The 17,327-nt window shown below is 40.6% G+C and overlaps 1 protein-coding gene across 3 annotated transcripts; it reads right to left on the bottom strand.

The window, feature by feature from the left end:
• Positions 1-4,831: 4,831 nt before the first annotated feature.
• Positions 4,832-17,133, bottom strand: ikzf4 (IKAROS family zinc finger 4). 3 transcript variants are annotated; one of them, XM_035522504.2, is made up of 8 exons: positions 17,011-17,133; positions 15,469-15,529; positions 15,223-15,327; positions 14,675-14,980; positions 14,426-14,593; positions 9,487-9,639; positions 9,207-9,335; positions 4,832-8,753 (listed from the first exon to the last, which is right to left on the bottom strand). In XM_035522504.2, exons 2-8 carry the CDS (start codon positions 15,506-15,508, stop codon positions 7,930-7,932), a joined length of 1,725 nt encoding a protein of 574 aa, XP_035378397.1. In that variant the 5' UTR covers positions 15,509-15,529; positions 17,011-17,133; the 3' UTR covers positions 4,832-7,929. The 3 variants fall into 3 exon arrangements, with proteins under 3 accessions (XP_035378397.1, XP_081562959.1, XP_081562960.1); XM_081706833.1 differs by lacking the exon at positions 17,011-17,133 and adding an exon at positions 16,766-16,960; XM_081706834.1 differs by lacking the exon at positions 14,426-14,593 and having other exon boundaries at positions 17,011-17,129.
• Positions 17,134-17,327: the final 194 nt, after the last annotated feature.

Below are 17,327 nucleotides of genomic sequence, written 5' to 3'. Positions count from 1 at the left end.
TAAGACAAAGGAAAATAGCAGCGGGTTTTTGGTTTTAATTATTGCCTGTGTTTTTACAGCAACAGTCGGCAAGTACTCAACTCTGACACACAAGCAGAGGAATGTTTATTTGCTGCAGTTTAGGAGCATAGCGGCTTACAGAAAAACTGACACATTCCTGTGTCACAGTCTATTTCTCTCTCTCTCTCTCTATGTCTCTCTCTCTCTGTATACTACGATGTTATTGCTGGAAATATTCTCAACTGAAATGACACCGACATCACCATCGTTCGGCTTGAAGCATCTGTAGATTTTATCCCACATTAAAGGCGACCAGTCTGAATGACAGCTGAGTGAGTCTGCTGGTACCTCATATGGGGGGAAGGTTATGGCCACAACTATGCGTTAACCCTGTATGAGTCGTATGTGCGCGGGTGAGAATTTGATGGCGAGCACCTTTCGACTGGTACGCCTCCACTTTTGCCCCATCCACTATCCCCTCAGCATGTGGGACCCGAGCCCAGCAGAGAACACGTTTCGTTTGGCAACTGACTGCTGACTGCAGTGTCACAGAGGACAGCCAACCACAGGAGACGCACTTCCCCTCTTCCACGCACACTGAGAGTGGCTTGCATAACATCCCGCTCCTCCAGCAACACACACACACACACACACACACACACACAAGCCCCTGCTAGCCCCCAGCCAACCTTCCTTCCTCACTTCTCAACACACCCAGCCCTATAATGGCTTCCAGAGGCAAGACCGTGCTCATTTCACAACGCTGAAAGCCAAACGTACATCATTTCAATGTCTGTCTTGCACAATGATAATACATTTAGTGTAGGCTAACAACCCTCTGTCAAGGGCTCATACTTACTAGCTACTGGAAAACAAATAAAGCGTTAATATGGCGTGAGGACTGATGAAACTGGAAAAAAATGGAATCATTTCGTGCATGGTATACTAGGAGTATCTTACTGCACCTGGCCGTGACTGGCATCATTTCATTGTCATTGAAGGTGTTTCCTCACCTCCTCAGGTGATTCTCTGCTCTCTGCTGACATCTAGTGGATTTCATTTGTTAATGACACTCGTTGATGGAAGATTTGACGTGCCGTTCTGGTTGTCTGCCATCTAGTAATATATTGTCAAGCGAATCGTCTACATCGTCATTTTTAAAGTAACTGTGGCTGATTCTAGGACTAGGGTCACATATGTTAATAGAATATATAGTCTACGTATTTCATCTATAACATTTGTAACATCCATATTTTATTTACCACAATGTGTTGCGGTTACTAAAATCTAGGCACTCTGAATATATTATAACATTTCAATATCGAATAAGCGTACGATCAGAAGGCAGGCTCGGAACCTTTAATTTGTTTTATCTAAAAAGTAGTTCCGCTGGCATCCCACGTGAAGTACGTAATGACGTTCCCAGCGCTCCTGCGGGCTAGCTTTCTAAATCAAGATGGTGTGCGCCTTTTATCTAACGCAATCTGATTATGTCTGAGCTTTGTTTAAAGCTCCTGTACTTTGGGCTGAGATGCGAACTCTCACGCTTGAGTTCCCCCGCTTGATTAATCGCAAATTAAGTTTAAAATGAAGACCTAGCCCTGCTTCTTGTGGCGGATCTCGGGACTGCTGAAATTAAGTTTTCAGATAGAACATCTCTGTGTTGTATACTGTATGTGGCATACTGAGGATGCTTGTTATTACTATAGTTTTACTGGATACCAGACACCCCCCACTTTATAGAGACTGTTTTATATATTGACATTCTTAGATAAACTTTTTTTTAAAAAACATTTTTTACACTTGAGGCATTATGTTATAATGCCCAAATGGCATTATACTGCACTGTGATATGTATTTGATATAAAAATCTGAACCGTGTACTGTAATATATTTGCAATATGTGCCTGATAGCTGGCTGCGCCCTCTAACCCAGGTTAACTACTAACTAGATGTGATACGGAGTCGTTACAATGTATCAGTGTTACAATGGTATTACAATGTAACAGGTTACGGGCTTCAGAGAGAGTCCGCCCAATTCTTTGAAGGACTCCTCTAATAACAATGCCTTTTGTGTTAGTTAAAGACTCTTCTTAGTGTTTTACTGCAGACTGTTTGCTTTCCTCCCAATGTCATTTTACCCATTGCTCCTCACTGAAGAACGAGTCGTTTCTAACCCAAGACAAATGAACTCATCAGCCCCAGAAAAGAATAATGAATACAGGTGGTGCCAAGCAGGGGCATTGTGTGTCTAAGGACAAGGCCATCAGGAGGTTTGGGACCAGGGATATGGTGGAGGCCTCAGAGGTCGGGGACATTCCTGAGGCCAGTGTCTTTGATGTGGAGGAGAGTTATGTGCAGAATAATACCAAAATGCTGTACACAGATCAGAATACACCTATCTGAAAAGGTCGCCGCTACTGCAGGATGAGGTTTGTGTAAATCCGGTGTGGTAGATTTCCTGCAGGTGACTATCTGTATGTTTTTACTACATATTCACACATTTTATTAACGGGGATCAGAACATTACTCTTGATGAAAACTCAGCCCAGTGGTGATTCAGACAACGTGGTAAACGTACAAACACAATCTGGAACTTGAACGGGACTCAATTTTCCCCCTTTTGGTTCTTTAACATTGTATGTGTTGCCGTAGCTGTATGTTCAGCTTCATTACTGCGAAAGTTGCACCATTCACAGCGGTGAAGTGGTGAGGAACTGATCACGGGGGGCTAGAAAGGACCGTATCCCACCACCTGGTTTCAGACCCAGACCCAGCGTCAGTTCAGCCTGCGCACTCTTCCATCAGAACGAAGGATTTGTCTTTTCCAGTGACGGGGGACGTTTTGATGCTAATGGACTCTGCAGTAACACATATCTGTTTGCATGGCCAGTTGTTGCTAAGACAGCAATGAAGTTAGGAAACTCAAAGAATTTAATTTTAGAACCCCAAGGAATTAATGTAATGTTTTAAACACCTGCTTTTTCTAAATAAAAATAAACACCCACCTCCTATAACTTTAGAAGCACTTTGCACTGCAATTTTAACACCCACACCTATATATATATATTTTTTTTTTCCTCTGGAAACTGTGTGTACTTTAGAACAGTTTTGAATATCTCCACATTTCTTACTACAGTACACTGCAGTTACTCACCTGTAATCTTATAAACATTTTCCTTTCAGGGTCCTTCCCCAAGAGCTCCTGCTAAGCCTTTGCGATTTGAATAATCTTTTACATTTTTATGCAAAAAAAAATAAAAATTAAAAAGTAAAAAATTAAAAAATAATTTAAAAAAACAAAAAGAAAAAATGTAAATAAAGGTCATTTTAGAGACTATTGATTTAAAATTTTTTTTTTTTTGCAAGTTGTTATACGAAAGTTCAGTTGTGGTCTTAACGACGTGCATTAATACCTGCGAACAGCTGATCAGCGAATAGCTGAATAGGCTGATAGCGAATAGCATGCAGAATTGTACCCAAGTGGAAAGCCGTTTTTCCAGCTGTTATCTCTGTTAAAGCCACATTCTCTCCTACATACCATTTAATAACAGTAAGTGGTTAGCACACACTACATAGATCCTAGTTTTGTGTGAGTTCACACCTTCTAATCTCGCCTACTCATGTACAGTGGTTTGGAGGTAATTACAGTATATGCATTATGCCTGCTTTGCTTAAGCTTTCAGGATAAACATAGCTTTAAAAGTTGCACCAGTCACATTCATGCGTTTTGCTTTTAAATTGCATAGTACAACCTCCGTTACATAGTCTGGAAAAAAACATTTATCCTAATATTAACCATCACTGTTGCCAGTTTGAGAGATATATGCACAATATAAATGTGATTATGTGTTTTAATAAAATTACAGTGGTGTAAATAAGTATAATTAAGTACATGTATAGGAAGCCATTTTGAAATGAATAGTTTTTCTAAAGTGCTTCTTTGTCTGGAAGAGGCATCTGTCAACATTACAAGTGCCACTAAAACTGGTAGGGTGGCTGGCGAGTCTGGAAAGTACCTATCCATTTGCCGCTTGCGTTTTGCATTTTCTGAGGTACAAGAAAGTAAAGAGTTGGTAAGATTCTGTGTAACACCTGACCTACAGTACTTTTTGTGGTGAGCTAAGTATTTCCATATCAACATACATACATATTCGTTCCTGTGCTACATTGTCCTGTTAAACTATCTAAAATATATGTGCCTTACTTCACTTATACATATTTATTTTACTGTATCCTGTTACTACAAATGCTCACATTCAGTTCCATAATTGTAATTAATTTATTTATTCAACGGCCATGCTGCTTTCTAAACACCACCCTGCCCCCAAAATAATACTTAAAAAAATAAAATAAATAAAAACCCCTTTTATGCCCATTCCTGTGGGGTTACACATCCCTGGCCTGTACCAGAGGATCAGAGTGATTTTATTTTCCGTGGGACCTTTCTACAAGTGTCACAGTACAGCCCACCTGATCTCACCCCCACTGATAATCCACTGCACACAGACACTCAAACTTACTAACCATGGTAAAACAAGGAAGATGAAAGTGAAGGTTTTACTTCTTAAATGCAGAGTCAAGGAAAAACTGACAAACTTTTGATTGAGAAGATATGGAATTACTCAGCTCATGTTGTAGTAGGAAAAACAATCTATTATAGAAAACAGAAGAAATGGTGAAAAAAATCCAATAACAAGTAATATTTTACCATGGCTTTTATGATCTTTCTCTGCACCGTTTTTCTTGAAATAAAGAGCAAAATATTTTATAATTTAGACACACAAGCCAATGTGGAAAGCAACAGTGCAATTTTTAGGTGGACAGGAGCTACAACAAATATTACTTTATTGGACATGAAAAATTACTTCAACTGAATGTTGGGTTACACTCCTTAAAAACAAAACCAAATAAACAATACCTCTTAAAACCAACAAACCTTTTTTAAACATGAGGCAGTTTTTTTATTTTAACAAATCTGAGGTAAAGAGTTTCTTCTTTGTCATATACATATCTCTCTTTTTTTTCACAAAGCCTTTAAAAACATTGAACCCAGGAGAAAGCCTGTAAGTATGAAAGGGATCTGCATCCCAGCCTCACCAAAATGATCAGGCTCGGTCGCTGCTAGTTATGGTTGCTTCACAGTTCATTTAAAAATATTTAATTTAAATCCATCACACATGGGACTGAGGGAAACAAACTTCGGGGGAGAACAGCTAGGTTGGGATGGAGAAAGGGGGGAAATTTGCAGCTAATATTTTACAAGCTGAACAGTTCCAGATTTCCAGCGAACAAATAAGCACACATGCTACCTTCTCACTCATACATACCATATAATTATTTACACAATAATTCCATTTCAACCATTAAGTGCATCAATAAGTATCATATATTTGATTTCTTTTTTAAATAACTTCAAGTAAATTGTTATGTCTGCGGTAGAAGAATGAATTATCTTCAGCTATGAAGGGTGCAAAGCTATTGACTTAACATTGTATAAGAAATACTGGTTTTGGTCTCGTTTATATTTTACTTCTGAAATCATTCACACTGAACTCTGTAGGCTTTTACTGGCATGAATCCAAACACACATATATTAAGAGGTCTCCAGATGCATTTCTAGCAACAGGTGTAACACTAGATCAGTGGCTCACACACAAGCAGGTTTTGGGAAATAGCTGACCACCTTTAGGAAGGCCAAGTGACAAACATGCTACAACATCCTTAAGCACTGTCCACGGTAGAAAAGGCGCTAACAGACAAACCTCAAACGACAAAATCTTTGATGTTCTCAAAATTTGTTCATTGGTGCTTTCGATTTATGTTGTATTTGTCTCAAATTGTGCAAGAGGACTAAAACAGGCCACAATATGTTGGCAGGACGGTACAAAATTCTACAATTCCACTACTTTCCTCACTTAAAGCAGCAATCCCTATTTGTTGGGGGTTAAGTGTACCTTGATACATTAACTCAGATGTGACAATCACACAGGACAAGCGTACAGGATACAGGTTAAGTCCAATATCGAGGGCAGAAGCCACACAAACAACCAAGCACCAATTTTACAACACAAGGAGAATTTTCTGTTCTGAAACCTTTGTGACAATTACCCCTTTCATTAGGAAAATAGTATTTATAGAACTTTAAAAACAACACACTGTTTGTCTGGTCTGTATAACCTACATATTCTTGTATCAAATTGTTACTTGTTTTCCCTAAATAGCATTTTTATCAGAAATCAGTGCAATAGAGCAATTTCAGAAAACAAAAGAATATATGTTCCAAAGCTCAGTCACCAGTGAGTACTGCAGGACCCCTAAAGCCTTTAATGACAGCGCCATCCCCAGAGCCCACCCGACAGCCCCGGCAAAAACTCACATTTAAGCAGAGAGTTAGAAAAGTGCAAACCTCCTTCAAGGTACCAAGCCTTCCCTACCGCTCATTAGTCACAGAATGCACTATGGGTTTGATCTGCACCAGTACCAGTAAAGCTCCTCACACGGTCCCACGGGTCACCACACCAGTCTACGACTGCAGCGCACGCAATGTTCAGACCGGGTGCACTCCAGTAAAGTCAGTGTACCTTGAATTAGCTGAAGCGATTCATGAAACCCATCATTTCATCATCAATAAGTTCGTCGCAGAGGTTGGATTTCATACTGCAAAAAATGACACAAAAACCCTCTGTAGTCCTGAAGATGTTTTGTTTTTGTTTTTTTGTTTTTTTACAATAAACTTCATCATCGCCACTGAGGTGAGGTCTGTCTAGACGAAAACAACAATCAAGATCTGAGGCACAAGGGAACCAGCAAGTCCAAGAGTTTTAATAGGACAAAGGTTATCCTCCACTGTACACTCAAAAACTAAGGCAAAATAGTTCAAGTTAATTTAAACTTAAATAGACAATTAGTGTACACTGGTTTTTTTGTTTGTTTTTTTTTTTTTTAAAAAAAACAAAAAAAACCAACATATATACACAATTGTCCAAGGCTTGGCCTAATTCTTAATCCTCCTTGACTTACGTTTGCCATGCTGTCTCAAGTGTAAAGAATGCCATGGTTAGGCAATTGGCAATGGGTCATGCTGTGCTTCCTGAAACCAACAGTATCAAACAGCGTATGCAGTTCAACGAGTGTATCATACAGGATTAATATAAAGGAACTATTTAAGGCAATATGTGTGTGTGCTCCGTTTGTATGGCTAACATGCAGACCTCCTTTCTCCCAGCACATGCTCCCGCCTTCCTCTCTGCCCTCCCTGAGTCCTCCAGGTACCATAGCCCCGTAGGACAACTGAAAAAGGAGTCCAAATAAAGTCTCTACGTCTTAGAATACAACTGTGGGTCTCATTTAAGCAGCAAGCTTCTAGGCTTCTTTCTCTCTCTCTCTCTGACACACACATACATACACACACACAGAGTCATACACACACTTAAAACGTCTTACATACAGACTGTGTGAAAATGCTGCTAGCAAGACATCACTGGCCCTGCCTCTTGCAACAGCATGCTCAAGCACCAAGTTTCTCTAGCTAACCAAGACAAGGTAAACCCCACTGAAGAAAGGCACTTCTAAAGCAAAACAGCCATGTCTTGCCAAATGAATTGATTTGGGAGTGCAATCAGACTGTGGGATTTATTCCCTCCGTTCTAATCTAGTCTCTCTATATATTTGATCTCTCTGAGCACCAGGTAATACTCCGCCTGGCGCCTTCACTTTGTGCCTGTGCCAATTAGCCTTCTACAAGAAAGCCTGGTGTTTACAATCAGTAAAAACAAGTGCTCATTTGTCTTGCCGCCTGTCAACCTGGTGCAGACCAAACCGCGTAACCTCCAAGCAGCAAATGCCAATCTCTCAGCAAACTCACCCTCTTCCAAAAAGCCCGTCCCGCCCCCCAACCAGCCCCGCCACCTGCCGCCTTTCTCCAGCTCAGCCCACCTGGTGCTCCCCGCGTACGATGTGCGAGGAGAACTCGTAGCGGTCCTGGCTGCGGTGGCCACAGATGTTGCACTCAAAGGGCTGTCGGAAGCCATGACAGCCCATGTGGATGGTGAACATGACATGGTCCAGGAAGAAGATGCGGCAGTGCTCACAGCGGAAGGAGCGCACCGGCCGCCCCTCCCCGTCCACCACCTGCATGACCTCCCTCGAGGCGGCTGGCGAGCGAGGGCTGCTCTTGGCTGGCACCCCCGGCGGGCCGCCGGGTACCCCCCTCTCCCTCTCGCCCTCGTGGTCCGTTTCTTTGGCGTGACTGGGGCTGTGCCGTGGCTCGCGCCCGCGGTGGTTGTACCCCCCAGTGGGAACTGCGGCTACCACACACGGCTCCTCTGGCATGCTCTCGTTGTCCGTGGAGTCCTGGCAGCCATTGCTGGGCGAGGCAGCGAGGCTGCGGCCAGCAGGCGCATCCTCGTGGCCCTCTCCCGCCTCCCTGCTGGCCAGGCCCAGTGACACGCCCCCTCCGCAGTTCAGGCGCTGGCCAAGGGGCGTGATGTGGGGGTAGACAGAGCTGATGACGGGGGTGAACTCCGACATGCAGGCTGGGTGAGGGGGGGGCAGCCTAAGGGCGTGGGGTGACTCGACGTCTTCACCTCCACTTCCACCTCCTCGGGGCCCCCTGAGGTAACGGCTTCCCATAGCCACCAGGGCAGTGGGGTCCACCCCAGCGTGTGAGCCCAGCACATCACGCTCTTTGTCAGGACTGGAGCTGAGTTCATAAGGTGCATCAGACAAATTCAGTCGCATGTGCTTTTCCCCTAAACATACAGGGACATGGCAATACACTGTAAGTACAATAATACACTGAAAGTACTTTGATGCCAGTCATGTCATTGTAAAGCAATAAGATAATGGATATACAAAAAATATTGTTTTGTGGCTATTTTGCTGAATATTACAATTTTAAATTTGTTAAACACATATTAGTGAACCATAAAGATGGTAAGAGCACAAACTGATCAGCATTATTTTGACCAAAAACACATTTGTTAGATCACATGGTTGCTTTGTGATACTCATTTGAGATGCCAGGATGCTCACAGAACACAAAACAACTGTGTGGTATGATAGATTCTATCTTCATATTTTGATATCTATACTTCAAAAGCAAAATATTATAATAATAATTAACAATGCTTTATGCAGCTCCTCACCACTGCACTGAACTGTGCCTAATCTGAAAGCTTAGGGACATGCCAAAAATTGCCCACCAAGGAATTTCTGAGGTGTGGAGCGTTTCCTTTTAGTGATGCTGTTGGCCACCCGTTCAATGAAGGTCATCTTTTCTGAGGGCGGGATCAGGGCATCAGGCATCATGTCCATACTACGACAGTCCTCACCTGCACAATGTAGCAAGAGAAAGTGTAAGCACACACGCACGGCCATACACGCACACGCCGTGCGCGCACCCCCCCCCACACACACACACACATACGCCGCACGCACACACAGCCCAGTCTTTCAGCACTCTGGAAGTACTCTGCAACTCACCCTGTGTAGACTGGGTGCTGTGTGCAGGCTGATGGTCCAGACTTTGAAGGTAGCTGTGGCAACGCTCTCGATGCTCCTCAAGTGTACTCTGCTGCTTGTAGCTGCGGCCACAGTAACTGCACTTATAGGGCTTCCCCACGGTTGGAGAGGAGACTGAAATAATGCAGGGTGACAGTGTAAACTACATAACAATTTGAGTTTTAAGCATATTAACCAACTGAGTTACTTGCCGTTCTCTGGCCGGGTGGCTTGGGAACTGGTACACAATGAAAACATGGACTGGCTTCCCTAAGGACTGGGCTCAACACCCCTGCTTGAGAAGACAGGTTTTAAACTCTAGCAGTGGGACATAAGGTGTGCTGGAGAAGAAAAGGCCTGAACTTGTGCAGGGAAGTGGGGCACCATGGCCAGAGCTGAAAACCCATGGTTTAGACAAATATCGTGTGTACTTGACTCAATACCATCTAGGTTCTTTCCATAATTCTTATCAGCAATAGGTTTTATTTTTAAAATATAATTAAATCACCACTAAGCATGTAGATATTACAAGTTTGTTGTTAAACGATTCCAGCCATGTTGATATCTCTCCGATACGTGGTTACTGATCTCTTCAATTACTATTTCCAACAGTCCTTTTCTGTCTCTGATTTTGGAAAAACCTTAAAATATTGCGTCTGACTTCAGCGTAGCAGCATAGCCCAGACTGATCACTGGCTATACTAGCCAATGACCTGCTGACTGCCTGCCCCAGGCTGAACTTATAGTTTTCATTTGGTACTGAGGATTTATACTATCAAGACCACGATACTTTAACAGGCAAACAGGAAAGCACACTTGCTTCTTGCCTAAATTATATTTTATATTACAGAGAACTATCAGTTTGTTAGTGTAAATCGTAGGGGTCGAAATATCTGATGCTAGCATTAGAAATTTAGTTTAGGCAAAATATGTGCGCATATTTTATTGAATATTATTAGAATAGATTCTAACATTTCAAAATCAATGTATTTGTATTGCTATCATCATATTAATGCATCATGACACATCGATGCATTTTTACTGCCCTAAGAAAATGGGATTTTTCAGAGGCTAAAAGTGCAATATGGAGTCTAAGTTCTGCCTTAGACTCCTTACTGTTATTGCTTATTTACAACCTCCTGACATGTAATTCACAAAAATATTGTTTTTCACAATTGTGATACTTTATACTTATGATGCTATATTTATTTATTTGGACAATTTCAGCAACACAACTACACAAAATTGAATTCCATGTAAAAGACATCAAAGCTCTCTGCAGAGAAATGTATTCTAATAAATTCTAAGAAAAGTATTGTTTCAGCAACACAAATACAAATGTTATTCTGAGTTAAAGACATAAAAGCCTTGTGCTCAGAAATATCTTTCTAACAGAAAGAAACAGAAAAAACAGAAGTATTGTTGACTACACCAATTCTGCTCAAAATAAGGTTTCGTATTAAGTCCTACATTGATTATAAAGTCTTACTTGCAAAATTTATGATGTTTCTTTAAATATTTATTAAATTCTTGAAGCATTATAGCCCCTCTGGGCTACTTTCAAGCAGGCAGAGATATACAAGATCAGGTCTTTGTGCCTGACTGCCTAGCATATTGGCTTAGAAGAGGCAGTTTCATTGACTGACATTGGCTCTTTGGTAATAAGTGTACAAGAGTTTTCAGTCCATGTGTGCAGCAGCCAGCCAGGTTGGCAGCACACACGCACAGAACGGTTACTGGTGAAGACGACAATGTGCTGTGAAGTGCTGTGAAGACTGCATGTGACTGCATGTGAAGAATAATTATTGTTCTCCCTTTAATCACATAATTCCCCAAATAGTTATAGATTTATACAGGTGGACTATTTCCAAGAATGATTATTTTCATGTTAACTAGTGGCTTTGTTGAAGATGAACTGTATTACATTTTTTATTATAGTATTATTTTATTTTTATTATCTTATAGTATGTTTTATGTATGTGTAGTTCATATATATTTTATGAATTTTTCACATATGGTTTTTAAGCGTAAATTTTAGATTAATGATATATTACTTATTTTTAAAAATGACCTCAGAAACATCCCCTTTCAGTGTCCAGCAGTAGTCTCCCAACTTACAGGGGATCAACTTTCCCTGATCCTGCTTTACAATATTATAGGTTACACAATGACATATGACTATAGTGGAACAAAAAAATATGGATGATAGAGAAATTCTGAAAACATATTTGGATTCAGTGTGCAAAAATAAATAAAAAAACAGCAATTTTGGAGGAAGCAAAATCACAAGTGTTAATAATCTGATGTGTTTGGAATCGTCCTAGTGTGGGAAAAAAAGCTGCTCATTCAAACAGGAGCTGCTGTTATCAGGAAAACAGGCTTATTTGCACCTGACCGCAAAGATCAGATCAAGTTTTTACATACCGATTCCTTGGACACTGTAGTTAAGCACTTTGGGGTGGGGGAGGGAGTGATATACATTTTAATTGTTTTATTTAAGAGCAGCATTAAAGGTTTATTTTATTTTATTTTATTTGAGTGACTACCTCCTCATTACTCAATTTCTCCAGGGGACTTCATTATATTTATTGTTGGTTGTGGCTATAACTAACAATTATAAAATACAGAGTGGACAAATATTTTGGCACTATGCTTGCAAGACATTAGGGCTTTTAAGCATTTTGCTCAGCAGTAAGAAGTCCATTCATATTCTGTGCTTCTTTCAAAGATTTCCATTTGTTTCAGATTAACATTTACATGAATAATGCTGTGTCATGAGCAGGGGTCCAGTGAAACTAGGCTTTATTTATATTTCTTAACTCTGGAGTAAAACACATTGTTTACACTAGTTTAAACTTCTCATTTAATGTTTTGTGTAATTATTTGTAACAATTTGTTGGATGTTAATTAATTTACTTTATGAGCAAGAGTTTATGGGTATTCTTTCCTATGTAATGAATTTTGTAATTAACTAAAATCAAGTGGTGTTCAAATAACATCAGCAATGATAATGATGATAATTATTATTATTATTGTAATAATAATTATTAATATATAATATAATAGTAATTATTATTATTATTATTACTACTATGATTGGTATTATTATTGAAAGGATAAAAGTCTGACTTCCTATAAAAGTTAAACTATGTATGTGTATATGTACTTGTGGGTGAAAGAGAGAAATAAATTTAGTCTTTTATAAAGGAATATGCACATGAACATACAGCACATTTATAATAATTAGTATTAAAAACTAATCTCAAAATATGCTTTGTGCCCATGTATAAACTCTCAAACCCTCACATGTTGACATGTCATTTTTTGTTTTTAAAGCACAGCTTCCCTTTTTTAAAAATCACATTACTGTAAAAGCATTATACTTTATACTTAAGGGCCTTGCTCAATGGCCCAACGGGGGATGCATGGCAGAGCTGGGGCTCGAATTGACAACCTTCCAACTGACAGCCTCACGTCCTACCCACTAGGCTACCACTGCCACAGACATAACAAAATAAGCACATATGAAAAATCAGTCAACTTCAATCTGACACATGTGGCCCCTGGAAGCAAACTTTGAAAATATGACAGATGACGCTAAAAGAAGAAACAAGCAAACACAATCACTGACCTAATGGGTTAAATCTATTGTAGTTAATTAGGCTTTCACATGGTTTAGCAAATCTACAAATAATAACAAACAGAATGTTCTCTGTATTACAACTAGTGACAGTGAAATAAATTAGCCATGCAGATGCAGATATTATGTGAATCTTTTCCTGCCTCCATATAAAGAGACATTCAGTCTACTATACTACTAATTTTTGAGTAATGATAAGATAGGCTGTCAAATAATGTGATGATAAAAAAAAAAAAACAAAAAAAAAAACTGAGTCACTGAGTTCAGGTGGCTTTCTCCAGAGTGAAACTACACTGAAGTTCTTTTCAAATAATTTCCCAAAATGATATGATTAGGACATTTGGAGAGGAAAATAAATAAATAACTTATAACTAATATAAATAACTTTTATATATATATATATATATATATATATATATATATATATATATATATATATATATATATATATATATATATATATATATATATATATATATGTGTGTGTGTGTGTGTGTGTGTGTGTAATATATATATATATATATATATATATAGTTTTATATATATGGTTTTATATTTATATATTTATATTTGTTTTATATATATATATATATATATATATATATATATATATATATATATATATATATATATGTGTGTGTATAAATATAAATATAAATATAAATATATATATATATATATATATATATATATATATATATATATATATATATATTAATGAAAACCGCACAGCACTTATGGCCAGAGGTTTATGTCATTTCAGAGAAATCCATAACTCTTGGTTGTCATTTCTCCGAAACTTCACATTCGGAAGGGTGATAAGAAATACACTTGACATTATTACAGGTGAATGTGCATCAATATTTTTGAGAGCACACGCAGGATATCCTGTTTTCATATTACTCTAAATGTCATGTGGGGGACTGCAGGGAGGTCACTGCCATTTATGTGAAAATACTCAGTGACACTCAGAGCTCATCTACACGACAAGGTCTTCTGTGGGTTATTGTTGGTGTTTTTTTACTGCCACCAGAAAAGCTATCCTTGGGTAGAACTGCTGAGTCTTTAAGGGAATTTCTTTCAAGCTACAAGTCAACAGTCCATTTCAATACAGACGACTCATTATGGTCAACAGTCTAAAGTGTTTTCAGCACTACATCAATAGATTTGATTCATCCCACACAATTTTCCATTTCTACAATTTCTCAGCCACATATTCTGCAACAATTTCTTCTCCACTTTTTCTGGACTCCTTGTTGCTAGCTGCTGGTGCAGACTCACCGGAGTGGGTGCGGAGGTGTCCTGTGAGCGCATCACGGCGACGGCAGGCATAGTTGCAAAAAGGGCATTTGAAGGGCTTTTCACCAGAGTGGAGCTTAATATGGCGAAGCAGGTTGCCCTTCTGTGTGAAGGAAGCGCCGCACTGGTTACAGTGGAACGGCCTCTCACCTGTGGGCACCCACAACGATCACTCCTTAAAGAAACCCGTCCGAATTCATGTGAAATGTAAACAAATATAGTCATACTGACCTGTATGGCTGCGTTTGTGTACCATCAGAACGTTAGGGCCGATACAGATCATTCCGCATATGTCACACTTCAGTTTTCCATTGGGGAGCCGAATGGGTCCGGGGGAAGCCGGCTCGGGGCTGCCCATCTCCCCACAGCCGCTGCCTCCCTGACCACGCATGCCTCCGCCCATCTCCACTCCCCCTTCCTCCATGACATCTCCCTTATCATCTTTCCACCCTTCATCCCTCTCTCCTCCTCTGCGCTCTGCAAGTGGGGCACCCCCAGCTTCTTCATCACTGTACAACTCCACCTTGATGGAGTTAGCTGGAATGATGGAGGTGTACATGGTGTGTATGTGATAGAGAGAGAAAGGGAGTAAGAGAGAGTGAGAGCAATGAACCACATGTATGTGCCATACAGGCAAAAAAACAAACAAACAAAACACCCAAAACAAAACAACACAGGGCATGTGACATAATTAACTAATCTCTGTAAGATAGAGTTCCACATGCAGATTTGATGTTTTTGAAGGGTGAAGTATACAACGGTACATATAAGGTACGGACCACTGAGGGAGCGACTCGGAGAGGAGTGCTGACTGGTAGGAGTGCTCACTGTCGGTCCCCTTAACCCTGCAAAAAACTCCCGTTCTGTTGAAGAATCTCCACTGCCTGCAAATGGACAATCAGACAGGCGCGCACACACACACAAACAAACATACACACACAATGAAGCACATACACCATTACTTTTAAACAGAGGCCGAAAGGCAGAAAACTATACCAGATAAAATCAATAAGACCTCCTAATACCTGACATGTAAGAACGGCCATTGCAATCGTCAGCATTCATTCTCACACAGCTGCCTGAAAACTAAGAGAAACCACAGGAAAAACTGTCAGCCTGGTGCAATTCTAGAGCACAGCAGCAGTCTAATAATCACTGCAAATATTTTCATAAAATCACACTACTCTAATTTAACTCAAGTCCAGACATGTGATATATAAAGTTGTGTCGTTTGAAGATCTAGAATCTCTTCCTCTAATTTCAGCAACAAAGAACCAACGCTTGCTGATTTGCGTAGCTTACATATTCCTCAATTAGCCATGTGGCTTTAGTGTTTGATTAAGCTAATTGTTTATATGGTATTCAAAATCCTACCGCAAGCAATTATTGCCTAGTTTTAATAAGTCCTGAATCTTTGCCTTAACCTACAAGACAGGTTAAGAAAACAGTATGCTAAAAGATGCCCCGCCCCTTAACGCCTGACCTATCAGAAAGCAGAGAGGGAAAAGAGCAAGAAACGATGACAGTGCTACCACAGGCAGATGTTCTCACACGATTGCCTCATCATATGATAATGGTGAATGGTACATATTTACAGTAATAGCAAAATATGTTATATTAGCACTCTATTAAAGCAGACAAAACACTTCCCAACAAAAAAAAATGTGTATGCTTGTCTAGCACATATTTTCATACAGGTCCAATCTTGATATCCTGGCATCAAATAAAATCCTCTTAAAGTGAAGGACAGGAATCATACAACTTCAGAATAGCTCACAGAAGGCACTGCAGATCCAGCCTTGTCAGCCAACACATTCATTCACAAATGACAGATTCCGTTCTTTATGCCCTAGCATTCGCCAGGGCGCTTATACGTTTCTGTTTGGTTTATGCAAAAATGCAAAGTTTGGTTCTGGGAGACCCGGAGTGGACAGACTCGTGCGCCACACGTTTCCCCGCGAGTCATTTAGTGACATCGGCTGTAATTTCAGTGCTTGCACGTAGTTATTTGAATAAAACGGCATTTAGAACCAGCAGGAGAAAAGGAAGACGTTGTCACTGGTGTTACTGGTGACATAAACACTGTTGACGCTCTCAGAGCGTCGCGTGTCCCGTCTTCAGCGCCGTCGCCGACCGTCTCGAGCCGCTAAGCTCGCTAGGATGATTGACAGAGCACGCTCAAACGGCTCGTCCCGTCTCGCGCAGGCGAGCTAAGCTTAGCTTCTGTAGCTAATGAGCTAACGAAACGCGACGGGTACAGAACGGGGCACAGACGCCGTCAAAACTTAAAAAACAAACGACTAAACTAATGTCATAACTCACAGCGAGGGGAGAGGCGGTGTGTTACTGCCCACACACTCGACATTTCGCCGTGACAAACTAAAGCGGAATCCTGTTTCTGGAGAGCCCCGTTGGCGTTGCTATGGCACCCAGCGCTCGGATGCCGTCTGGCTAGCTAACGTTAGCATGGAAACTCGTCTAAACACAACATAGCTGCATACGCGACCCGCTGTCCGCTTCCTTGGGCAACAAATGCCGGCGTACGTCGACTAAATCGCGCTCCTCACCTGACGTTCGACTCCGTTTAGTCTGTTTGTGGGGCGAGAGCACGGTTTGTTTTCTCAGGCGAAGGCAGCATCTCCGGGATCTCTTACCTGAAATCCCAAACAACTTCCGGGCCCATGCTGGGATACAGGCCCGAGTAATCCACCCCGGATCGTCGATCGGCACAGATCACCGAAAGCATCGGTCCTTCGTTTGGAAGTTGAGGAGTGAAGGCATAACACAGAATAACGCAGTGATGTGTGGTTTAAAGAGGTTGTAAACGTTTAGCATACGGACTCATAGTATCTACCACATGAGATTGTCCAGGCTATTGTGTGGC

Source organism: Electrophorus electricus, chromosome 24, assembly GCF_041902795.1.
Source record: "Electrophorus electricus isolate QZ-2024a chromosome 24, ASM4190279v1, whole genome shotgun sequence".
In the NCBI taxonomy this organism is placed as follows: domain Eukaryota; kingdom Metazoa; phylum Chordata; class Actinopteri; order Gymnotiformes; family Gymnotidae; genus Electrophorus; species Electrophorus electricus.
The sequence above is the reverse complement of the archived record's forward strand: the minus strand, read 5'-3'. Positions and strand labels throughout refer to the sequence as shown.